This window comes from Lepidochelys kempii, chromosome 12 (genome assembly GCF_965140285.1).
Source record: "Lepidochelys kempii isolate rLepKem1 chromosome 12, rLepKem1.hap1, whole genome shotgun sequence".
Lineage (NCBI taxonomy): Eukaryota > Metazoa > Chordata > Testudines > Cheloniidae > Lepidochelys > Lepidochelys kempii.
This window is the reverse complement of record NC_136391.1, coordinates 3,572,043-3,598,768: the sequence shown is the minus strand read 5'-3', so window position 1 is coordinate 3,598,768 and position 26,726 is coordinate 3,572,043. Positions and strand designations below refer to the sequence as shown.

Here is a 26,726-nt window from a genome sequence, read left to right as displayed (position 1 = left end):
TTCATGTGAAGAAGGTCATCCATTCAGAATGGTTATCTGGTGACAGAGAAATCCACCTCCCTGTTTGCCTTGTTCCACCAAACCAACTGCATTTGCCCTGAAGCTCCCCACTTGTACCTATTCATCTCTCCCTCAGCTTCCCTTTCACCGTTGCCACCCCATCTTACCCCTTCTCAACATTTTCCCATCCTTCCCTCTAACTTTTTCTGCTGTCACACACTCACCACTGGTGTAAATAGGAATACCTCCATGAGAGTTACACTGGTGTGAGTGTGAATCAGACACTTAGGTTTTAAGCTCTTTGGAGCAGGGTTCATGTCTTGTCTCTGAAGTGCCATGTACATTATGGAGCTGTATAAGTAATGAATATTAATTATGTCACCTGAGCTGTAATTGTCTCTCCTGAATATCTGTGATCCTGATAGTATTCTCTATCTTCACTATGGATCAGTTCCAGGGGTCATGGAGGGGTGGGTTGCATGGGGTAGAATAGTGATCTGTTATCCAAGTCACCTTCCCAGAGCATTAAAAGCAGCTAATGGTTTAAATGTTTACACCAGTTTTTTTGCTGTAGGAGACAGACTGCACAGGACCAAACGCCTTACTGTCATGGACCAGGTCATAGGCAGTCATATCTAGTGGTCAAAGCAGTGGTGATCAGGCCTAGTGGTCAGAGCAGGAGTCAGGAACCGGGGGTCAGCAACAGAGCCAGAGGCAGGAGCTAAGCCAAGGGTCAGAGCCAGTAGCCAGGGGTGGGGCTCAGAAGCAGGGATCTGGAACAAAGCAGGAGGGCAGGGACAAGACAGGACAGGAATGCAAGAATCAGGATTAAGTCAAGGCTCAGGAGTCAGGTGAGAAGGCAGGGTCTAATGTAGCAGCCACCCACGGATTTGCCTAGTTGCTCAGACAAAGTCCTGTGCCTCCTTCCAGCTTAAATAATGAGTCTGAGCCAATTGGAGAGGCCAGACATGACCTCCAGTTGAGATCTTCATGGGCAATGCCTATGGTGAGCTGAGGTCCAGCAGCCCATACTCCCTGCTGGTGGAGGTGTCAGATGATGGCTGTGATCTGAGGCCTACTAGGGAACCACAGACATGGGTTCAAGACCTGTGATTCCTTCATGCCTACTCCTAAACTGAAATCAAATAAGTAATAAACCCCCAGAGTGACAAGATGCTATGTGACTCATGAAAGGGCAAAGTATATTATTTAGACACAAAGTTCCAGTCTGTCCTGTAGGGCACCCTGAATGACATCTGGCTCAAGAAATGGCATTGGCTGCTCCTAGAGTGACCCACATCTAGTCCCACTAGGGTGACCAGATCACAACAGTAAATATCGGGACACGTTGGGGTGCCATCAGCCCTACCCACAATCTGCCCCAGGTCTCGGCCCCCCCTCCACCGCGCCCTTCCTCATCCCCCGGCCTGCCGCTGGCTTGCTGCGTCCCCCACCCACCGCTTGACTCTTCATCCCCCCTGCTCACCACTCGCCTTTTCATACCCCTGGCCCGCCACTCATCCCTATGGCACTGACTTCCCCTCTGCCCGGTGGGTGTTTGCCTGCACCGCCCTTGCCCAGCCCCCATTCCAGCCCCTTCCCCCACGTCCCCACCCCTGCCCTGCCTCTTCTCCGCCTCCTCCCCGCCCCTCCCGGAAAGTCCTAATTGCTGCGAAACAGCTGTTAGGCGGTGGGAAGCACTGGGAGGGAGCGGGAGGAGTGGGGATGCAGTGCACTGATGGGGGGAGAAGAAGGTGAGGAGGGGGAGCTTGGCTGCAATTTTCCCCGGTGGGTGCTCCAGCCCCGGAGCACCCACAGAGTCAGCGCCTCCCTCCCACTCGCCTCCTTTCCTGAATATTGGGACAAATGGTGTCCCGATCACACATTGATCGGGACACGGGACAAAGGGTTAAATACCGGGACAGTCCCGATTTTATCAGGACATCTGGTCACCCTAAGTCCCACTCAGCTGGAAAAATGCCACCAAAGCCTAGTGTACTCTGCACGGGTTCCTATACCAGCCCCATCAGACTGCCTAAGAGTAATATCCAGCGGCTGCTGGTGGCTCACGTGCCTCCATTGCAGACCTGCAGTGGCTGTTTCCGCCAACATGTTGGAGAGAGCAGGAGCGTGAGAAGGAAGCCATTGATAACTCATTTCCCAGACCTGGAGACATCAGGTTCGCTCATTTCCAGCACTTCCTGGAGAGCAGGATTTTGGGGCAGTGTGGAGGAAGAGGATGGGGCTGTCAGCCTGGTTTTCTCTTCTGGAAACGGCAGTACTGTTGGGGGAGCTAGTGAAATCCCTTTCTAAAGACATCAGGATCTTTCCTACATTTCTTTTTCATACTAGGCCTCATTATGAGTGGAACAATAGTTTGTGCAATTGTTAGGAAAACTTGTGTTTGCCTTTCAGGCTCTGAACACAGTTGGGAAGCACAGCTCTGCTACTGTACTTGCACTTCAGTGTTTGGAGAGGATACCCCTTTTTGATAGAGAAGACTGAAGAGAGCAAAAAACACATAGGAAAGAGTTCCTGTAGAGTGTGCATTGATAAACCCTTCTCCTGAGAGCATATCTAAGTTTTTAGTGTGCTCTTCCCCGCAGAGCAAACAAATGTAGCATGTGTCCTTCCAGGATGTTAACCTTTAGTGTTCTGTCATTCATTTTCTACAGACCATCCAGTAAGGAAGACAGGACACCTAGAATTCCTCACTGTGTCAAATTGCACTGGACAGGTACATTTGCTGGATGTCCATGGTATGTCATTCAGCAGGGAAGTGGTTAATATTTTTAAAAATGCTTCACTTAAACCATTCACAAAAGTGCTTTTAGCAGCAACATTTAACAGGCCATTGCTCACAAGCAAAATGGTATAAAGGGAAAAGGAAGATGAGGGGGAAGACATTGCTATCAGTAATTTTCCATGGGCTCAAAGATCTTGCTGGCTTTGTTGATGGGGACATAGTGTCAGTTTCAATCACTGGGGAATGAACAGCCTGTCCTCCCGCAGTCAGCTGCAGTACTGAATGACTGTCTGTTTTGATAGCAGCCAGCTGCAAAATTGCTGCCTCTGGCAGGCTGCAGGCTGATACGCCACAGGTAAACCCCAGGCTGTATTGTACCAGCTCCCTAACACACAGGATTACTTGCCGCAAACTGAAACTGACATCCAGTCACTTGCAAGTAAAACACAAGGCAACACAGCCATGAAGGGTCAGCCTAGAGAGAAGGATTTGTGAAAGACTGCACTCTGAGAAGGGCTATAGCAGACTCAAGCTGTTGGGCATTATTAAGCAAAACATAAGAACATAAGCACGGCCAGACTGAGTCAGACCAAAGGTCCATCTAGCCCAGTATCCTGTCCACTGACAGTGGCCAATGCCAGGTGCCCCAGAGGGAATGAACAGAACAGGAAATTAAGTGATCCATTCCCTGTCACTCATTCCCAGCATCTGGCATAACATAAGATCATAGGACCATGCTCTTCTTTCTGTTTCACTGATCTAAAATTAGAGTGACCCCACTGAACTCAACAGAGTTACATCAGTGCAAGAGAGAGCAGAATAAGGCCCACACATCTGAAACCAACCATCAGTAGAGTGCTTAGCAGGCTGTTGGCCATACTGGTCACAATGTAGTGGGGAAAAGTCTGGGTGGCCAGAATGGGACCCACTAAAAGTGTGTTAAAGCTGCAGGGCAGAGCTTGGACAAAATTCAAACCTGAGGCAGCTTTAGCAACAGGACATGCAAGTGTGTACTGTGCTTATGCACAGCGAGCTTTCTATTAGCACAGCTCAGATGTTTGCTGCAATTGTGTGAAAGCCAAATGCTATGCATTAAACTCCAACTTAATGGGCACGCTTATGAGCTTACTGGAGTGCTATTAGTTTTCCCTTTGAAATTATTAAGATCCCACAATTCACAAGGCTCCCATTGGGGTACGGTCTGACATATTAATTCACATCATTAAAGTGAGGCTATGGCTGAAAGTACACATCATTAATCCAAGGATAAAATCTTTACAAGATCACCATAGTTTGAAAAACAAACCAACCACTAAAAGGTCAGGAAATTCTAACTGTGAGAAGCTCCCGCTCCCCCCACTTCTTTTTGTAATGTGTCTTAACTTTACAAACCACTTATTTGGCTAACTTCAGCCTTAATGGCAAAATTCACCTTCCTCCATTGACAAAGCCACTAGCCATTGGTCTTCATTCTAATGCAAAGAAAAGGGTTGGAGACCTAGGTTAAGATTTTCAGTGCAGTCCAGGGGAGAGAGCTGCACACCTTCCATTCGTTTTAAAGAAAGCCCACATCCTTTGGACTGCTTTGAAAATGTCAGCCTTACTTTTGGTTAATGGACACTTAGGCTTTCAGCAGTCCTTTGACACCCTAGTTCATGCTCATCAGAGATGACAAGCCATTCCGTCATCGCTATTTCAAAAGTTAATGCCATTTTAAATGAAAATTTAATTAACTAAACTTGATTTAGCTCTCAGCTAGATTAATTCAATAAATACATTTTATCACTCACCTATCTATCTTTTTTTTTTTTTTTTTGCTAGAAGGTGGTAAAAAAACCCAGGAAGCCTCTTGGAATTCTGACAAATAACTCTATTTTTTGGGTATCATAATTCAGAAACCACTTGCCCATACTAGTTCTCATTTGGTAGAAAAAGTCTATCTTCACTCCAGTTGCAACCTACCAATTATACGGCTGATATGGCCGTCCTTGTGGTTTCAGTACAGAGGCTACAGTGGCCCATAATGGACTGAATTCAGAAAAGCACTTAACCACATGCATCAGTTGATTCCTGTTCAGGACAGTACTTAAGGAGGTGCTTTTTCTAAGTGTGTGAGAGGACTTAAGCATGTACTCACAGTTAAGCATGTGCTTAAGGGCTTTCCTGAACAGGGTTGCTTTCTCAAATTGGGGCCTTTATTATGCAGTGGTTATTGTTACTCTGTAAGTATACAACAGACTTAGAGACAAAGGAATTGCTGTAGTGGCTTAGACCAAGAGTTAATCTACAAAGATAGACAGTTCCAGATATTTCAGAGTACTCTCCATAATGACCAATGGAAATATCTGCCCATAAGGAAAGTTTCCTTCCTATCCCCAGGCAGGTTTCAGAGTAACAGCCGTGTTAGTCTGTATTCGCAAAAAGAAAAGGAGTACTTGTGGCACCTTAGAGACTAACCGATGAAGTGCGCTGTAGCTCACGAAAGCTCATGCTCAAATAAATTGGTTAGTCTCTAAGGTGCCACAAGTACTCCTTTTCTTTTATCCCCACGCAGTTAGTTCTTGGCTTATGCAATGAATCATGAGGGTTTATAGCTTTCCTTTTTTATTCTCTCTCATTATTCATATAAACATCTAATATTTTTGGAATCATACTTAGCTCCTGGTCTCTATGATTTCTGATGGCAATGAGTTCTATAGGTAGTCATGTTAAGTGAAGCACCTAGAGGGGAGTTATTTGCCTGACTCCCAGTGACTACCCTTAGGTGCTTCCGAAAACGCCTGCCACGCTATGCAAATGATTTACATTTGTGGCCTTTCCATTGTACTGACTGTCCCTTTCGATGTGAACTATAGCAAATGGTCTAGAAATGCCCAATTTACCTTCTCTGCACCAATCATTACTTGTATACTCCTATCGTGCCCCTTTGGAAGAACAATCCTGCAAGGTTCTAAGCTCCCTCCATTCGTCTTGACTTTATACAGTAGTGAAGGGCACTCAGCACTTTCTGGGATCAGGCCCATATTCTCCTTGCCAACTGAAACAGGTTTGATCTTTCCTGACCCTCCTCGTTATTGGTATGAGCAGTGCAATTAACCTCAAAACATCTGACTTCTATCATCAGTGAGGTGCTATCACAGTGATATTTATACTCTAATGACGTTAAGTTTACTACTGCAGCTTTTGAATTCACCAGAAAAATCCCTGGAATTGTAAAGAACTAGACTGTCTGAATACAAACGTGCTGTGTTCAAAGACAACCCTCAGTACATGTCTCCACACTCCAGAGAGAACATTGATTCAGACACAAGGCATATTTCATCATCAGGGTCTCACCAGGGGGGGTTCTTCACTCCCAAACATGGCTATGGAAGCCACAGTGTCCTGCTGTCCAGTCACCTGGGCTTCCAGTACTAAGGGGATCTCCACAGTGCTATGAGGTTGAATAATGCCACAAGGCCTGGGGCTGGAGTACAACACAGAGGGCTTCTTCTCATACTCCTGTGCAGAGACACAACCAGAACATAGTCTTCACCATGACTTCTTTGGAAACTTTCTGTTCCTTGACATTTAAAAATATTACAATTATTGCACAGTTAAAAGAATCACGTCAAAGGGGGGAATTGACCATGGTGCAGAGGACTAGCACAAAGCCTATGTTGACCCCTATTTTGAGGACTTATGTGGGACTGAAGTGATGCACAGACAAGCGCCAGCCTTCTGCGCAGGGGTGAATTTCACCCAGAGATAGACTGTAAAATATGCAAAACAGCACAGCTGAAGGCACACATTTCTAACAGGGAGGGTAATTAACCACTGGAACAGCTCACCACAGGATGTGGTAAGTTCTTCATCACTTGCAGTCCTTAAATCAAGACTGGGTCTTTTTCTAAGGGACCTGATATTGCTCAGTAGAAGTTATAGGAATGAGGCAGGAATTACTGGATGAAATTTTCTGGCCTGTGTTACAATAGCCCCTTCTGGCCTTCAAGTTTCTAAATCTTTCTGGAACTAGTACAGACATTTACTTGCCCGAGGCATTACCTAAAGGCAATCCAGCCAATCAAACGGATTCAATATCAGGAGCACCTGTTCCAAGCATCTCCAAGTTTCATTAGGAAAGAGTTACTCAAAACTATGAAAGAAAACACAGTGGCTATGTTGGCTGGTGCCCCAGAAAATATGGAACAGTGTCCATGTCTGCCAGATGGAAATAGGAAAAATAGGAGGGGAAGGACATTATTTTCAATCACCTATGAGGATATTACAAGTAAAAATAAAATACAATGGACTACATTTAACAGCATGTAAATGGGGGAGTAAAGTTAGCCAGAAACTGGTATAAACAAGTGTAAGTAGCAAAACTTGCACGAGTTTGGTATTCTGCAGGGTCCAAATTTAGCTCTGGGTAAACAGGTGCCATTTCCATTATACCAGGGCTAAATTTGGTCTTAGCAAATTGGAGAAGGAGTGGCCTAGCTGCTTTATCTTACACTCTCCTGTGAGGTAGGAAGGAAAGCAACTCTCCCCTTCAGCTCCTTCAGGGTTTGACTCATCCATATAGGCACAGGAGTTCGATTGCTCTCAGGAGAGATGTCTCCAAGAGGGATTCACCCTAGGACGAAGGCAGCTTTAGGTTCCATCTGGGGCTCACCAATGGAGGCTCCCAGGAATATATGCTGAGTCAGTGTACCTTCCAGGCACTCTGGCCCAACTTTTCCTTGGCTGGCTCCAGTCCTCATGGGAGATATGGAGTTGTGAGGCCCCCATGCCCAAATGCCAGTGACCTCTCTGTTGCCAGAGACTGCAGTCTGGTTTTTACCAGTAAAGTGAAATGAGCCCCTGGCTTGCAAGTTCTGCTTGCTTTGAAAATCTTGTAGATTGGTGCAAGTCAACACTGACACCTGCTTTCTAACCAACAAATGCCTAATGTGTAACTACACCACTACTGAATCTGGCCCAGTGGCTCCCACAGCAGCTGCATCTATTCAGCCCAGCCTACAGCTGACTCATAAACCAAGTTCACAGAAGGCTTTGAATTGTTCCCCTTTCCTGTTGTAGAATGGGTTACACCATGAAATATCAGGGAATGCCACACAGACCGCCAGCTATGGACTCAGTCAGTGGCTTTCTTCCCTTTCTTCTTGTGAACTACAGCCTCTCAGAAAGAAACCCTTGCTGTTTATAATGTATTGTATCTTTCAAAGAATCACTCCTGGTTTCAATGCTGTGGGACCCTCCCCTTTAAGAACTTGTAAGTTCTCACTTGCAAGAGAGTTCCAAAGAAGATAACTCAAACATTCTCACATCAAATGCGGGTGAGGCTAGAGACAACAATAATACAACCCTTGATACTATCTATTATGTGCTAGTGGGGAAATACCCCTTCCATTCTCAGAGAGCCCCATGGAAATGGAAGAGAAGCAGCAGAAAGGGAGGATGAGATGACAAACCTGAGGGAGAACCCCGTAGCACCCAGGAAGCTCAGCATCGTTCACAAGCATCACCACCTGCTGGTAAGGGAACTTCAGGAAACACCGTCCAAACTTCACCACAGGGTTGACCACACACAGTGGAGGAACAACACATCTAGCCCCCCAAAAAACAGCATGACAGAAACCAAGAGAACACAGTGTTTGTTTATTCCCAGAATATGGTGAAATGGAGCATAATATATTTGTCATTGTCACATAGAGGCTTGACACTCATACAGACATTAATCATATTAAAATTATTTTTATTCACTTTTTAATCAACAATCTCTGTTAAAGGACATGTGGGGAAACTGCGATGGGTCTCTACTCAACAGTGTTTCATTAACACCAGCAAGCATTCAAGCAGAGTACAATTTCTCAGACTGGAACCCTGCTAACATTCTGAGCTTTCTTAGCCTGGATGATATTTACTGGTTGGTTCGTATTTTTTGTGTCTTCTGCGTGGAAGGAATGTGCAGCTAGAGATTTCTGCCAAATCTGTGTTAATGTGCATTAACTTGACACCCCTACCCTAAAACCTACTTGGAAAGGGTGATTTTGGGTTTGTATCTGAGCCTCCAGGGAGCTTTCTGTCTCTTGTCATTCTGCAACACCTGCCCATTAACCCAGACTACAAATCTTCCTCCCTTATCTGGATTTGAGAAGACATTTGGTTGTTAGAAGGAAAAGGTCTTAATTTACAAACTGGGGCAACTTCTGCCCTCTGCAGGATGTATCAGAGAGGAGTCAGGGGGACCACGAGGCTGATGAAGCTCATGTTCATTAGTGTTTCTGCATGATGATCTCCTAATTATCCTACAAAATTGATTCCAAGTGGGATTTTTCAGACTCAGTGTTGGCCTAACTCTGTTCCCACTGAAGTCAATGGCAAAGTTCACATTGACTTCAAAGGGATATTGCCAGTACCAAGGTCTTTTAAAACTGTTCCCCAACACCCCCCGCATCTATATATACACAATTATACATACAGGGCCAAATGCATCCCTTTTGTAACTGCACTGAAGTCAACCGAGTCACAACAGTCCTATAGTTTCTGACCCAGGAAAAATGACTCCTGGCTCAAATTTCTGATGGCAAATAACTAAAACTAGGGAAAGCAGATGAAGCTGAGCTCATTCTATAAAGCAAATAATAATAATAATACTCTTCCCTCGTCACTATCTTTTGTTTATTTCTCCTAGCTAAAATTCACAATTTTGTCTTAAACTCTTCAGTATTAATCCACATGCTAATTGTCTGAAACTAGCCCCATCATTGCATTGCCATCCATGCCGCAGATGTCTCCATGCCAAATAGATTTTCCACTGCAGGAAACCTGAGTTAAGTACAATACTCAGGATGAAAAGGAATAGCTGTTGGGCTCTTCACGCATGAAACCTGTTGCGAACACTGAAAGTCACAGACCATAACGTATACTCTTACTCTTCCTGTGTTGAAAAAGGCTCAGGGCCCTTCCCTTATCTTTAGTACAGGTGCTTTTCAGCATGTGTTGTTTACAATACTTTGCCACTCCCATATCAGATTTAGTTCTCATGCCTAACTATGCACAATAATCATATTAAACAGTGGTTCTCATTTTGGAATGGAGGGATAAATACACCATATTGTGTATATGACAGCACAGTGTAGCTGACACAGGGACAAAGGGGGAATGGATGCAAATGGAGTGTCAATACCTCGCTGTGATTAGGAGTGCCAGCACTTCCTCTCCGATACCATCCACATCCACCACCAATGCTGTTTCATATTTCTTCACAGTGTTGGAACATAAGGTCACCTAGCGCAGGAAAAGGGGAACAAATACTTTACTTTCTAAAGCAATCCCTCAGATAGGGTGCTCATTTAACAACCTCTAGTATCTCCTTTGTTAGGCTTTTGGAACTTGGAGATCATTTGCTGGAGAAGGACTCTGTTGAGTAAGGTTGCATTAGTTGTATCAATGGTTCTCAGTTGAGGATCGTTGGACAATCATTGGTCCAGGAAGCCTTATCTGGTGGACCATTAAGGAAGCATTTTGAGACCAAAACTGTAAGGGACTGGGAAGTCTAGGATCAGAGATGGGCTCCAAGATTATTTTTTTTAATATAAAGTGATCCATAGAATGGAAAAATGGGGAAATGTGGCTTTAACAAACCAACTGATATTTTCTTTTAATAGAATCACAGATTAGCATTGGAAGAGACCTCAGGAGGTCATCTAGTCAACCCCCTGCTCAAAGAAGGACCACCCCAACTAAATCATCCCAGCCAGGGCTTTGTCAAGCCAGGCCTTAAAAGCCTTTAAGAATGGAGATTCCATCACCTCCCTCGGTAACCCATTCCAGTGCTTCACCACCTGCCTAGTGAAATTGTTTTTCCTAATATCCAACCTAGACCTACCCAATGGCAACTTGAGACCATTGCTCCTGGTTCTGTCATCTGCCATCACTGAGAAGAGCCTAGCTCTGTCCTCTTGGGAAACCCCCTTCAGGTAGCTGAAGGCTGCTACCAAATCCCCCCTCACTCTTCTCTTCTGCAGACTAAATAAACTCAGTTCCTTCGGCCTCTCCTCATAAGTCATGTGCCCCCTAATCATTTTCGTTGCCCTCCGCTGGACTCTCTCCAATTTGTCCACATCCTTTCTGTAGTGGGGGGGCCAAAAACTGGATGCAATACTCCAGATGTGGCCTCACCAGTGTCCTAGAATCATAGAATATCAGAGTTGGAAGGGATCTCAGGAGGTCATCTAGTCCAACCCCCTGCTCAAAGCAGGACCGATCCCCAATTAATTCACCCCAGCCAGGGCTTTGTCAAGCCTGACCTTAAAAACTTCTAAGGAAGGAGATTCCACCATTTCCCTAGGTAACGCATTCCAGTGTTTCACCACCCTCCTAGTGAAAAAGTTTTTCCAAATATCCAACCTAAACCTCCCCCAGTGCAACTTGAGACCATTACTCCTTGTTCTGTCATCTGCTACCACTGAGAACAGTCTAGAGCCATCCTCTTTGGAACCCCCTTTCAGGTAGTTGAAAGCAGCTATCAAATCCCCCCTCATTCTTCTCTTCCGTAGACTAAACATCCCCAGTTCCCTCAGCCTCTCCTCATAAGTCATGTGTTCCAGTCCCCTAATAACTTTGTTGCCCTCTGCTGGACTCTTTCCAATTTTTCCACATCCTTCTTGTAGTGTGGGGCCCAAAACTGGACACAGTACTCCAGATGTGACCTCACTAATGCTGAATAGAGGGGAATGATCACGTCCCTCGATGTGCTGGCAATGCCCCTACTTATACATCCCAAAATGCCATTGGCCTCCTTGGCAACAAGGGCATACTTTTGACTTATATCCATCTTCTCGTCCACTGTAACCCCTAGGTCCTTTTCTGCAGAACTGCTGCCAAGCCATTCGGTCCCTAGTCTGTAGCGTTTCATTGGATTCTTCCGTCCTAAGTGCAGGACTCTGCACTTGTCCTTGTTGAACCTCATCAGATTTCTTTTGGCCCAATCCTCCAATTTGTCTAGGTCACTCTGGATCCTATCCTTACCCTCCAGTGTATCTACCTCTCCTCCCAATTTAGTGTCATCTGCAAACTTGCTGAGGGTGCAATTCATGCCATCCTCCAGATCATTAATGAAGATACTGGACAAAACCTGCGCCAGGACCGACCTTTGGGGCACTCCGCTTGATACCGGCTGCCAACTAGACATGGAGCCGTTGATCACTACCCGTTGAGCCTGACAATCTAGCCAGCTTTCTATCTACCTTATAGTCCATTCATCCAGCCCATACTTCTTTAACTTGCTGGCAAGAATACTGTGGGAGACAGTGTCAAAAGCTTTGCTAAAGTCAAGGAAAAACACATCCACTGCTTTCCCTTCATCCACAGAACCAGTTATCTTGTCATAGAAGGCAATTAATAATCACTTCCCTCGATCTGCTGGCAGTGCTCCTACTAATACAACCCAATATGCCATTGGCCTTCTTGGCAACAAGGGCACACTGTTGACTCATATCCAGCTTCTCGTTCACTGTAATCCTCAGGTCCTTTTCTGCAGAACTGCCGCTTAGCCAGTCGGTCCCCAGCCTGTAGCAGTGCATGGGATTCTTCCGTCCGAAGTGCAGGACTCTGCACTTGTCATAGAATCATAGAATCATAGAATATCAGGGTTGGAAAGGACCTCAGGAGGTCATCTAGTCCAACCCCTGCTCAAAGCAGGACCAATCCCCAATTAAATCATCCCAGCCAGGGCTTTGTCAAGCCTGACCTTAAAAACCTTGACCTTGTTGAACCTCATCAGATTTCTTTTAGCCCAATCCTCCAAAGTGTCTAGGTCACTCTGGACCCTATCCCTACCCTCCAGCATATCTAACTCTCGCCCCAGTTTAGTATCATCCATGAACTTGCTGAGGGTGCAATCCATCCCATCATCTAGAACATTAATGAAGATGTTGAACAAAACCAGCCCTAGGAGTGACCCCGGGGCACTCCACTTAATACCGGCTGGCAACTAGACATTAATTGGGGATCGGTCCTGCTTTGAGCAGTGGGTTGGACTAGATGACTTCCTGAGGTCCCTTCCAACCCTGATATTCTATGATTCTATGATTGAGCCATTGATCACTACCCATTGAGCCCAATGATCTAGCCAGCTTTCTATCCACCTTACAGTCCATTCATCCAATCCATACTTCTTTAACTTGCTGGCAAGAATACTGTGAGAGACCCTATCAAAAGCTTTGCAAAAGTCAATCCATATCACGTTCACCACTTTCCCCATATCCACAGAGCCAATAATCACATCGTAGAAGGGAATCAGGTTGTTCAGTCATGACTTGCCCTTGGGGAATCCATGTTGACTGTTCCTGATCACCTTCTTCTCCTCCAAGTGCTTCAAAATGGATTCCTTGAGGACCTGCTCTATGATTTTTCCATGGACTGAGGTGAGGCTGACCGGTTTGTAGTTCCCCGGGTTCTCCTTCTTCCCTTTTTTGAAGATGGACACTATATTTGCCTTTTTCCAATTGTTCAGGACTTCTCCCAATTGCCACAAGTTTTCAAAGATAATGGCCAATGGCTCTGCAATCACATCAGCCAACTCCCTCAGGACCCTCGGATGCATTGCATCCGGCCCCATGGACTTGTGCATGTCCAGCTTTCCTAAATAGTCCTTAACCTGTTCTTTCACCACTGAGAGCTGCTCACTTCCTCCCGATATTGTGCTGCACAGTGCAGCAGTCTGGGAGCTGACCTTGCCTGTGAAGACCGAGTCAAAAAAAGCATTGAATACTTCAGCTTTTTCCATATAATCTGTCACTAGGTTGTCTCCCTCATTCACTAAGGGGCCCACACTTTCCTTGACTTTCTTCTTGTTGCTAAAATACCTAAATGTGTATGGTAACAAACCCTTCTTGTTATCATTCACATCCCTTGCTAGCTGCAAGTCCAGTTGTGCTTTGGCCTTCCTGATTACACCCCTGCATGCTTGAGCAATATTTTTATACTCCTCCCTAGTCATCTGTCCAAGTTTCCACTTCTTGTAATCTTCTTTTTTGTGTTTAAACTCACTGAAGATTTCTCTGTTAAACCAAGCTGGTCGCCTGCCATATTTGCTGTTCTTTCTGCACATCGGGATGGTTTGTTCCTGCACCCTCAATAAGGCTTCTTTAAAATACAGCCAGCTCTCCTGGACTCCTTTCCCCCTCATATTAGCCTGCCAGGGGATCCTGCCCTTCAGTTCCCTGAGGGAGTCAAAGTCTGCTTTTCTGAAGTCCAGGGTCCATATTCTGCTGCTCTCCTTTCTTCCTTTTGTCAGGATCCTGAACTCGACCATCTCATGGTCACTGCTGCCCAGGTTGCCACCCACTTCTACTTCCCCTACCAATTCTTCCCTCTTTGTGAGCAGGAGATCAGGAAGAGCATGGCCCCTGGTTGGTTCCTCCAGCACTTGAACTTTTCCCCAACGAGGATCACTTTAAATAACAATGGGCATCCATGATGGCTCAAAAAGCTGCAGTTCTTTTCCTCAGCAAGCTCTACATCTTGGTATTGAGCACTCACAGGGATCTGAAGGGATGGCCTTCCTAAGTTTGCTTTCATTAAGAATGAAAAGGAGCCAGAAGTGACCCTAGTCATCCTTATGTTTTAGCAAACACATCGTCATCCAGAATCCTCCCACATTGTGTGCACATCAAGGATGATACTTATTGGTGCCTGTTTTCTCTGATTTATTTTAGCCACTACTCTGTAAAAAGGAGTGTGTCTCTTCTTCGATCTGTCTGGAGATGAGTTCACAGTGGAATGATAAGTTAAAATTCCTGGAGAAATCAGACACAGTGCAAAATAGAAAGTTCCACTGTGAAAACAGCTATATTTGTTACATTTCTTACTTTAGACAGCAGAATAACAAAGCCAAAATGCCAAAGACAAAACCTGGCCTGTCCTATTAAGGTGGGCTAGTGGAGGAAGAATGTCCACTCCCACACAGCAGCCATTCTAGCCTAAAGCTGTGGGAATGGCTAATGACATCTGCATATGTCACAATGGGCCATAGTCTGCTGGCTCAGGGATGTGACCAGCTCAATGGACTCCTGAGCAAAGGTGCTACAAGGGGTGTTACCATATGGAATAAAAATAAAGTGTGCTGCATTATACATCTCCCATCCTCTCCAGGAGCACAGCTCAGGACCTACAGCACAACTAAGCTTGCGGGGTGCCACCTGAAGTACTGGGGTACCACTGAGCCTGCCTGTTCCACCAGCCTGGCCTCCCTCATCCTGTCCTGCTAAGCCAGGCCCTCAAGCCTCCTCTAGCACACCCACAGGTAAAGACACACCCAGCTGCAGAAAGACACAGACACTGAAATCAATACTGCGTGGGAAGGCTTTCAGCTAAGGAATTGCCCAGTACTCAAGTGCACTCCCCCTCTGGAGAGTAAACCCAAAATTGTATTGTCTTGCACTGCACAGAGAACTGTACAGCATAAGCTAATTGAAATTTGCCTTCTCCTTCAATGTGGAGAGAGATATGCACAGTTTTGGCCCCCTAGTTATGAATGACACATACTGGGTTGAAAACAAAAACAAGTTTATTAACTACAAAGGACAGATTTTAAGTGATTATAAGAGATAGCAAACGGATCAAAGTTGATTACCTAAGTAAATAAACAAAAACCGCAAACTGAGCTTAACACACTAGATAGGTAGGATATAAATTAACAAATCCTCACCCTGTGTGATAAACAGGTTGGCAGATTCTTAAGGCAGAAATTGCCTTGGCTTTCCCAAGTTTTCATACACAGGCTAAAGATTCCCTCTAGCCTGGGACCATCGCTTCCCACAGTTCAGTCCTTGCCCCTCAGGTGTTTCCAGATGTATTGTTGCAGGGAGAGTGAGGTACCATCATGATCTCATTGTCCCCCCTTTTATATCTTCTTCCCACTTGCTGGAAAGCTCTTTTGCTGTGACCTGGGTCAAACAGTCCCCATTGTGTAGTGCTGTCTCTGAGAGGTTTCTGTTGTACACAGTTCCTTGTGCTTCTGTGCATTTCCTCAGCAAGCCATTAGCATTGTTTGGTCTTTTTACTGTTGTACCTGAAAGGCTGATTGTGGGTGTTTTCAGCCTCACAACATGTTTCAGTAACACATACGTAGCTAAACTTCAGAACTTCACATATGATGATAGCACGTACAATCCAATGAGATATTAATGTTTAGCAAATTAAGGCTTTTAGAATGATAGCTCACAAGACATACTTTGTACAAAACATATTCTAATTACATGACGGTGGTGAATATTGGGGTGTCAGCAAGTCACACTTGCCTTTTCTCCTCTTCCCCTTTGTGTGGGTCTGATGATTAACACAAGGATTTTGACCTAAATCTTCATCTGTAGGTTTGTTTACAACAGATGGCCCCTTAGAGTAAAGTTACATTTGGACAATCTCTGAACTGAGATACAAGACCAAATACTAGCTTAATGTTACCAGGTGCAACTCCATTGACTTAAATGTGTCCACTTACCAAGGCTGAATTTGCTCCACAAGTGAATACTTTGGATGCCCTGGGATCTTTGCAAAACCAAGTTAAGAACCGAGAGACCCCAAAAGGTTTATCTCCTCCAAACTTCCACGCTAAAGCATAAAGAGACAGAGGATTCTGCTCCATAACCCACATCACAACCCTTACGCAAGAGCAGATCCCTATGCCAGAGTTCAGCTTTGCCTAAAACCTCCTCCTCATAAAAAGACCTTGACTTTCAAGCTAATGTTACAGATATGGTGGAAATCCATCCCATAAATCACCTTCAAATGTAGCTGAATATGAAAGTGGATGGTACCATATTTTGGCTATGAGTTGAAATGCAAGCCAAACACTACACACTGTCACTAGAATGAGATCATGGCTTTGTTTTGTGTGTTACATGACAAAATCCCAGCTACAAAAATGGGGAAAACAGTCATTTCCATGATGCTATTAGCTCCTTCAGCCTGGTAGCAAGGCTTAAAACACTCCCTTTAACCCAGGTCTCCTGAACAAACGTAAATTAAATAAATTCATTGTGGCTTTAAAATCAAGGGACCAAATTTTGCTCTCAGTTACACCAATGTAAATCCAGAGGAAGACTACTGACTTGAATAGAATTATTCCAAATTTACAATGGGTAACTGAAAGCAAAATTTGGCCCAAGAGTGACTGGGATCATTAATGGATACCCTAACTTTCACTGTCCCCCCGGAGATCATTGCATTTAAGGAGACTTAGTGGGAGAGTGAATGTAAGAATGAAAAAGAGAGTGAACTATTTTTGCTTATATACTGTAAAACATTACTTTTTAACTACTGCTTTCCATCCTATTTCTTCCTCCTTCCACTTTAAATCAAAGACCAACTGCTCTGAGAAGTTTTCTAAACCCACATCAGGAAACTCATTAATATGTGACTATTGTGGTTGAAATTCATAATCTGGACCTTGCAGTTTTGGAAACTGAACTGCACCTCCTTGAGCGCCCCCAAAACTGTGGTTATGAAAAGCTCTTGGATTATTACTTTACAATAAACCCAACAGTAACAAAAGCCTTGTTTTAGCTCTGCAAACCATCAGACTCTCCTGTTCAACTGTAGTTTGACACATACTATACCTGGATATCCAGGAGCCCATGAGGGCGGATGGTACCACTACTGGGTGTTATGATAAATTCTTTTGGCTTGACACTTCCCTGGGCTCCCTTTCTCCAGGATGTTCTTGTGATGTCCAAGGTCTGAACAAAACTGGTAACACTTGGATCCCCGGGGCCATCCCCAGGGATGCAAAGGTTGAATGTCATGGGGATCAAAGACGTGTTCCGGAGGCAACACGATAAGGACCGAGGAAAGCCTATAAAAGAATGTCACTGAATATGAGTTTATGCATTAATTATCCCTTGATTTCTAGTGTGAATATTTCAGAATGATAAAAGCTGTGCTTGGAATTTAGCTCTTTTCAGACTGAATCACAGTTAATTGAGATGCTAAGCAAGTAATTAATCTTCACTTGGTTTCCCTGTAAATTGATCACACAGGTTGATTCCATGGGGATACTAATTTACGATTCTTGATCACCAAATGTGGGAAGATTTTCATTACAGCTTTAGTTGGGAGAAGTCCTCTCTAACTAGCACTGATTATTATTCATTTTTAAACCTAAGTCTAGAGAGAGCGTGATGGGCATATTGGAATAAGACCCAGATTCTGCTACCCTTGCTCATGAACAGCATTTTACCCCATGATTTTCAATACATAAATAAAATACAGCACATGGTACTACTCATGAGAAAGGGTGGCAAAAGAATCAGAATGATGAATCCTTTGGGAACTACAGCACCATGGAATCACAGAATATCAGGGTTGGAAGGGACCTCAGGAGGTCATCTAGTCCAACCCCCTGATCAAAGCAGGACCAATCCCCAATTTTTGCCCCAGATCCTTAAATGGCCCCCTCAAGGATTGAACTCACAACCCTGGGTTTAGCAGGCCAATGCTCAAACCACGGAGCTATCCCTGCCCCCCCCAAGATCTTTCCACTGCAAGTTTGCTGTTATCGAAGACATGGTCCTGTTCTCAGTGGATGAAATGGTGAAACTTCAGTCAACTTCACTAAGAGCAGGATTGGATCATTAGTGACAAATATGAGCAAAGCTGCTTCACTCCTGCTACCTACCAAGGCACATCAAAATCTGAAGACTGCTTTCCCTGCCGAGTGGGTTCAAGTACATGTTGGGAGTTTACCTGTCCTGAATCCCATTGTCAGGAACTAGTGCTGTTGTTGGGGAAATAATAACTATACTGGTTGCATGAGTTACCATGTGCTTTGTCACAGTTCAAGTCTGAAGGAACTAAGGCTGGTTCTTTTAGTTTTTCCACTGTAAATCAGACACTCATAGGATTACTTCTTTATTATAAATAAAATAAGTTTTACAACTCTTGTACTCGCACCAGTTATAAATGCTAACTCAACCTGATCTTCAAACCTTTGCTTGTCCCATTTTTTCCATTGAAGTTGTACTATTTGATCGGATTAAGATCAGTCTGGAAAAAGAGGAGGTGATGGGGAAACATTCAGTTGGCAAGGGAAACATTCTTAAGAACCGGGCCAAAATCTGATTGCTCCCTCAAACGTGGGTGTCGGCCCATCTATTGCCAAATAGTTTGAAATCTGGGAAGAATCTATTAAATTTACTTCTGTTCATGGATTTCCAGATAGAAACTGGAAACACCAGAAACACTCTTTTCCACCTTCATTTGGCCAAGAAATTGTTCCCCTTCCTCTCTGCTAGAGATCTCACTACAGTCACCATATGACTTCCTGCTGTAGTATTCGTTACTAGCACAACCTTGAAGTCCACTTGGAAGCTGGTTCAAAACAAACCTACTCACTTGCTAGGCAAGGCAAGGCAGGCTGGTGAATACGTATAACATCTATACGGTGCACTGGCTGTCAAATTCAGTTCCAGGTGAAATTCAGGGCAATGGTATCTACCAACAGCCCTCTAAATGGTTTAAGCTCCAGTTATCTCGCATACTGGCTCTTTTTTGCACCCCAGTATGACAATTGTACTTGGCAAGAATGTTCTATCACTTCTGTAGTTTACAGGGCATGCACAAGGCAGCAAAAAAGGGGGTTAACTCATGAGAGCAGGCAGAATTGGTCCGCTTGCTCAGTCAACTAAACCTGTGGTAGAAATGGCATATCACCCACTCTCCAGCTACAAAGCATCAGATGCATTCAAGTATGGAAAGAAACCACTTGGAGATGCAGATGTCATTTACCCATGTCCTACAGTGATAAATTCCTGTCTCAGGCCAGCTGCATGGAAATCTTCTGTGGAAGTTATTTAGCAAGGAGGTTGGAGATCAGTTTGGAGGATACATGTACACTATCTAGAATCCCAAAATTGGCTGAAGTCGCCAGACAATGGCAATAGTTATTAGTATATATTAAAAGGAGCAAGGATAAGAAAGTCTCTCTTTTAATGCTGAAAGAGCCTCATTAATGAAATCAGATTAAAGGAAATGAAACTCACATTACCTAATTGTTTTTGCACCTATTCCTTTTTTTCCAGTATGAACTGTCTGGAGTTATTTTATTTTTTTATTCAAAAGGAAATAAGAGTAAAAGACAGTATGGTGACACATGGAAAGGAAGAAAATGCTCAGAAACGGTAATTAGGTTTCTTAAAGAATCCAAGGACAGCATGAAAGCACAGAGGCACACTAGGCAAGAATGATAATGTGCCTTCAATCAATCCACAATTGATTTCACATTTAAACTTTAGATCATCTCTGGGAAAAGACTTTTGTAAGGCTGAGATGGAGAGTCAGAATCTGCATTTAAATGGAGATGTTCTGAATGCAGGGACACAAGAGTATGTCAGCAATGCCATGCTTTCAATAGAGAAGAAACCAGAATCTAGGACATCAGGGCCTACCACACAGCTATTGAATGGGCATATTAGCTGGTAAGTGATAGCGAGATGTCCACACAGGATGAATTAACTTCTCACACTAAAGGACAGTGGAATAAGTAATTTCTTTGCCTTGGATTTCAAATAATTTCCCAGGACAGGTACAGGTTAGTGATATGACTAACTCTTCTCTCTCTGAGATGTACAGAGAATAGTTAACTCTACCTCCCATCCCTTTCTCCTTCTGAGACCAGACCATTTCTTGCCACTTTGCTGCCAAGGCCTACCTTAAAAAAAAAACACTGGTGGATACTGTATAATATTGACACTAGCTATACTGGTTGCTTCCTCCTATTTGACATCTCCAAATGAGAAATGGAATACAAAGAGCTAATATTACTACTTACTATAAAACTCTGACTTTGGACATTCTATGGCACATAATATAAAGTGATGTAACCTGAGAACTCCTAGTTTTCTCTTGCCATTCAAAAACTTTAAGAGGAGTTAAACTCCTCCCCCTCGTTTCAGATGGTGCTGAACGTTTCCTATCATTCCTGACAAAGTACAATACATTCTAGTTTCTTTTCAAGAACTTTGTCCCATTAATGTGCATGCGTTTGTGACTAAGAGCTGCCCAAATGCAGTGTGGGAAATTTGGGTCTTTCCAGATGCAATTATCGGGACTGTCTCCCTAATACCTTGATCCATCAGCAAAGAGCTCTCCGTGCTTGTTTTGCAATGTGGAATACTTCCATTACGTATTAATCTTACAAATCAGCTGACTCTACAAAACAAAGCTTGTTTCAGTACCCCAAAGCCTTACGCAAAGGATCTCATGCAGTGGATGCTCTTGCATGAAAGTGTTTCATTTTAATATTGCAGTAGATCTCACCTACTACTGGCAACTAAGAACAATATACTCACCAAAGGAGACATCGCCAAAATTTAGGGATGGTACATTGAAATGAAACGTTGGTCCAATGACACAGCCCCTGGGAGGAAAAAGACACAGAAGGAGAAAGTGTCATCCTGGTTAGCAAGAAAAAGTCCTTAGCTTTTAGTTACAGCTACAGTCAGCAGTGCAACTAGGGGAATGTTGGTCTTAGACTCACCAGTGTCAAATCAATTCTCCTCCCACCTGTTCTTAGCAAGGCATCAATGTGGAAGCTGGGCAGCCTACGTGAAGTGATGAATAAATGCAAACTGAGGAAGGCTGACTCTAATTAGTCTTATTTATCAATCTGACTGGTCAAGTCAAAATCTTTCTGAGAGGGAGGCAAGTTGGGATCAAGTGAAATGATTTGGAAAGTCAAGTTTCCTTCCCTCCCTTGGCAAGGACCTGGAGTGTAACAGTTTCACTTTTATATCCCCTTTTTTCAATGTACTGCAAATACCAGAGACCCTAAAACTCAATCCAATGATGCTACCTAGCCAGGGTTCCAGACCATAGCTTCGCTAGCTTGATGTTCTTCAAAATGCCAGCAATGTTTCTGAGCTGTAATAGGTGTTCTTCTGATGGATAAGGTTTGTCTTTCACTTGATGAATATTGGCCCAAGCAAACAGTGAACTTGCAGGATTCTGAGGCCTGGATCCAGGGGAGCTCAAGACAACTGTCAGTATCCCAAATGCAAGTGAGATAGCACTAAAGAACATGGTTGCTGTACTGGAGTTGTGGCTAATGGAGAAATATGCCAATTAGCCACATACACACTGGTTGACAATTAAAACAATAACCAATGCATATCTGAATTAAGCTGCCAGCAATCTGAACTGCTCTGATGCCAGCTCACTTTCCTACTTCTCCCCTCCCTCTCACTCATCCCCCAGCCCCACAGCCAGGACATTTGCAGACTCCACTGAAACTGGTGACTGGAGCTGAACAATGCTAAATAGGTATTTGCACTGTCTGGTGCAAAGAACTGAGATCTCTGTCTTTCTGGACTGAATAAAGGTATCACAGTCATTGCACTGTGCCTTCAAAGTTTGTTCTCAGGATTGTGACTGCAGCCATTCTGCGTTTGTTGCCATTGTAAGGAGGTGATAGGGTGGTTTCCAGTGTCCTGCTGGAGGGAATTTACATTCATTGTGTATGCAGTGCACACTATTCCCCCTTTTTCTGACACCAGTGTCCCTTCTGACACCAGCTTCACCCTTCTATTGAACATAGAATCATAGAATCATAGAATATCAGGGTTGGAAGGGACCCCAGAAGGTCATCTAGTCCAACCCCCTGCTCAAAGCAGGACCAATTCCCAGTTAAATCATCCCAGCCAGGGCATTGTCAAGCCTAACCTTAAAAACCTCTAAGGAAGGAGATTCTACCACCTCCCTAGGTAACGCATTCCAGTGTTTCACCACCCTCTTAGTGAAAAAGTTTTTCCTAATATCCAATCTAAACCTCCCCCACTGCAACTTGAGACCATTACTCCTCGTTCTGTCATCTGCTACCATTGAGAACAGTCTAGAGCCATCCTCTTTGGAACCCCCTTTCAGGTAGTTGAAAGCAGCTATCAAATCCCCCCTCATTCTTCTCTTCTGCAGGCTAAACAATCCCAGCTCCCTCAGCCTCTCCTCATAACTCATGTGTTCCAGTCCCCTAATCATTTTTGTTGCCCTTTGCTGGACTCTCTCCAATTTATCCACATCCTTCTTGAAGTGTGGGGCCCAAAACTGGACACAGTACTCCAGATGAGGCCTCACCAATGTCGAATAGAGGGGAACGATCACGTCCCTCGATCTGCTCGCTATGCCCCTACTTATACATCCCAAAATGCCATTGGCCTTCTTGGCAACAAGGGCACACTGCTGACTCATATCCAGCTTCTCGTCCACTGTCACCCCTAGGTCCTTTTCTGCAGAACTGCTGCCTAGCCATTCGGTCCCTAGTCTGTAGCTGTGCATTGGGTTCTTCCGTCCTAAGTGCAGGACCCTGCACTTATCCTTATTGAACCTCATCAGATTTCTTTTGGCCCAATCCTCCAATTTGTCTAGGTCCTTCTGTATCCTATCCCTCCCCTCCAGCGTATCTACCACTCCTCCCAGTTTAGTATCATCCGCAAATTTGCTGAGAGTGCAATCCACACCATCCTCCAGATCATTTATGAAGATATTGAATAAAACCAGCCCCAGGACAGACCCTTGGGGTACTCCACTTGATACCGGCTGCCAACTAGACATGGAGCCATTGATGACTACCCGTTGAGCCCGACAATCTAGCCAGCTTTCTACCTACCTTATAGTGCATTCATCCAGCCCATACTTCCTTAACTTGCTGACAAGAATACTGTGGGAGACCGTGTCAAAAGCTTTGCTAAAGTCAAGAAACAATACATCCACTGCTTTCCCTTCATCCACAGAACCAGTAATCTCATCATAAAAGGCGATTAGATTAGTCAGGCATGACCTTCCCTTGATGAATCCATGCTGGCTGTTCCTGATCACTTTCCTCTCATGCAAGTGCTTCAGGATTGATTCTTTGAGGACCTGCTCCATGATTTTTCCAGGGACTGAGGTGAGGCTGACTGGCCTGTAGTTCCCAGGATCCTCCTTCTTCCCTTTTTTAAAGATTGGCACTACATTAGCCTTTTTCCAGTCATCCGGGACTTCCCCGGTTTGCCACGAGTTTTCAAAGATAATGGCCAATGGCTCTGCAATCACAGCCGCCAATTCCTTCAGCACTCTCGGATGCAACTCGTCCAGCCCCATGGACTTGTGCACGTCCAGCTTTTCTAAATAGTCCCTAACCACCTCTATCTCCACAGAGGGCTGGCCATCTCTTCCCCATTTTGTGATGCCCAGCGCAGCAGTCTGGGAGCTGACCTTGTTAGTGAAAACAGAGGCAAAAAAAGCATTGAGTACATTAGCTTTTTCCACATCCTCTGTCACTAGGTTGCCTCCCTCATTCAGTAAGGGGCCCACACATTCCTTGGCTTTCTTCTTGTTGCCAACATACCTGAAGAAACCCTTCTTGTTACTCTTGACATCTCTGGCTAGCTGCAGCTCCAGGTGCGATTTGGCCCTCCTGATATCATTCCTACATGCCTGAGCAATATTTTTATACTCTTCCCTGGTCATATGTCCAACCTTCCACTTCTTGTAAGCTTCTTTTTTATGTTTAAGATCCGCTAGGATTTCACCATTAAGCCAAGCTGGTCGCCTGCCATATTTACTATTCTTTCGACTCATCGGGATGGTTTATCCCTGTAACCTCAACAGGGATTCCTTGAAATACAGCCAGCTCTCCTGGACTCCTTTCCCCTTCAAGTTAGTCCCCCAGGGGATCCTGGCCATCTGTTCCCTGAGGGAGTCGAAGTCTGCTTTCCTGAAGTCCAGGGTCCGTATCCTGCTGCTTACCTTTCTTCCCTGTGTCAGGATCCTGAACTCAACCAACTCATGGTCACTGCCTCCCAGATTCCCATCCACTTTTGCTTCCCCCACTAATTCTACCCGGTTTGTGAGCAGCAGGTCAAGAAAAGCTCCCCCCCTAGTTGGCTCCTCTAGCACTTGCGCCAGGAAATTGTCCCCTACGCTTTCCAAAAACTTCCTGGATTGTCTATGCGCCGCTGTATTGCTCTCCCAGCAGATATCAGGAAAATTAAAGTCACCCATGAGAATCAGGGCATGCGATCTAGTAGCTTCCGTGAGCTGCCGGAAGAAAACCTCATCTACCTCATCCCCCTGGTCCGGTGGTCTATAGCAGACTCCCACCACTACATCACTCTTGTTGCACACACTTCTAAACTTAATCCAGAGACACTCAGGTTTTTCTGCAGTTTCGTACCGGAGCTCTGAGCAGTCATACTGCTCCCTTACATACAGTGCTACTCCCCCACCTTTTCTGCCCTGCCTGTCCTTCCTGAACAGTTTATAACCATCCATGACAGTACTCCAGTCATGTGAGTTATCCCACCAAGTCTCTGTTATTCCGATCACGTCATAGTTCCTTGACATCACCAGGACCTCCAGTTCTCCCTGCTTGTTTCCAAGGCTTTGTGCATTTGTATATAAGCACTTGAGATAACCTGTTGATCGCCCCTCATTCCCAGTATGAGGCAGGAGCCCTCCCCTCACAGACATTCCTGCCTGTGCTTCCTCCCGGTATCCCGCTTTCCCACTTACCTCAGGGCTTTGGTCTCCTTCCCCCGGTGAACCTAGTTTAAAGCCCTCCTCACTAGGTTAGCCAGCCTGCTGGCAAAGATGCTCTTCCCTCTCTTCGTAAGATGGAGCCCGTCTCTGCCCAGCACTCCTCCTTCATGGAACACCATCCCATGGTCAAAGAAACCAAAGCCTTCTCTCCGACACCACCTGCGTAGCCATTCGTTGAGCAGGAGCAGATACCCAGGAATTTGCAGGTTGGCTTCCCAGTAGAGGAGAAATCAGTGACTTGGGGACTGGGTACATTCTGGTCATAATTTGTTCAGTCCTGGACCACAAGCAGTCAATCCCCTCTTTCAGGAATCTCGGCCAGAACCAATGCTCAGTTCACAGGAAGCAGTTCTGCTTTAAGAATGGACTCTAATCAGAGACCATGGCAGACAGCAAACTCTCCTGCTGCTTGCACAGCTCCCTTTGCAAGGACCACTATCTCTATCCCTACACAGAATCTTGCATAACAAAAACTAAAACCACTGCATATATTCCCAATATTGAACATTTGCTCACGGGCTGAGAAAAAGAACTGGGAAGACTGTGTATAACAGCATTATCTGGTGACACATGTCATAGAATCATAGACTTTAAGGTCAGAAGGGACCATTATGATCATCTAGTCTGACCTCCTGCACAATGCAGGCCACAGAATCTCACCCACCCACTCCTGTAATAAACCTCTAACCTATGCCTGAGCTATTGAAGTCCTCAAATCGTGGTTTAAAGACTTTAAGGTGCAGAGAATCCTCCAGCAAGTGACCCGTGCCCCACGCTGCAGAGGAAGGTGAAAAACCCCCAGGGCCTCTTCCAATCTGCCCTGGAGGAAAATTCCTTCCCAACCCCAAATATGGCAATCAGCTAAACCCTGAACATGTGGGCAAGACTCACCAGCCAGGCACCCAGGAGAGAATTCTCTGTAGTAACTCAGATCCCACCCCATCTAACATCCCATCACAGGCCATTGGGCCTATTTACCATGAATAGTTAAAGATCAATCAATTGCCAAAATCATGTTATCCCATCATACCATCTCCTCCATAAACTTATCGAGTTTAATCTTGAAGCCAGATAGGTCTTTTGCCCCCACTGCTTCCCTTGGAAGGCTGTTCCAGAACTTCACTCCTCTGATGGTTAGAAACCTTCGTCTAATTTCAAGTCTAAACTTCCTGCTGGCCAGTTTATATCCATTTGTTCTTGTGTCCACATTGGTACTGAGTTTAAATAATTCCTCTCCCTCTCCGGTATTTATCCCTCTGATATATTTATAGATAGCAATCATATCTCCTCTCAGCCATCTTTTGGTTAGGCTAAACAAGCCAAGCTCTTTGAGTCTCCTTTCATAAGACAGGTTTTCCATTCCTCGGATCATCCTAGAAGCCCTTTTCTGTACCTGTTCCAGTTTGAATTCATCCTTCTTAAA

At 44.7% G+C, this 26,726-nt stretch overlaps 1 protein-coding gene across 1 annotated transcript in view; it reads right to left on the bottom strand.

Annotated features, from left to right (window-relative positions):
* HYDIN (HYDIN axonemal central pair apparatus protein) overlaps positions 1–26,726 on the bottom strand; it is a 427,107-nt gene that overhangs the window by 229,277 nt on the left and 171,104 nt on the right. The window contains exons 13-17 of the mRNA XM_073307159.2: positions 21,082–21,149; positions 17,353–17,588; positions 9,918–10,018; positions 8,200–8,335; positions 6,083–6,247 (exon numbers count right to left, since the gene is read on the bottom strand). Coding sequence (XP_073163260.2) covers positions 6,083–6,247; positions 8,200–8,335; positions 9,918–10,018; positions 17,353–17,588; positions 21,082–21,149 — 706 coding nt within the window. The remainder of the gene's footprint in view (positions 1–6,082; positions 6,248–8,199; positions 8,336–9,917; positions 10,019–17,352; positions 17,589–21,081; positions 21,150–26,726) is intronic.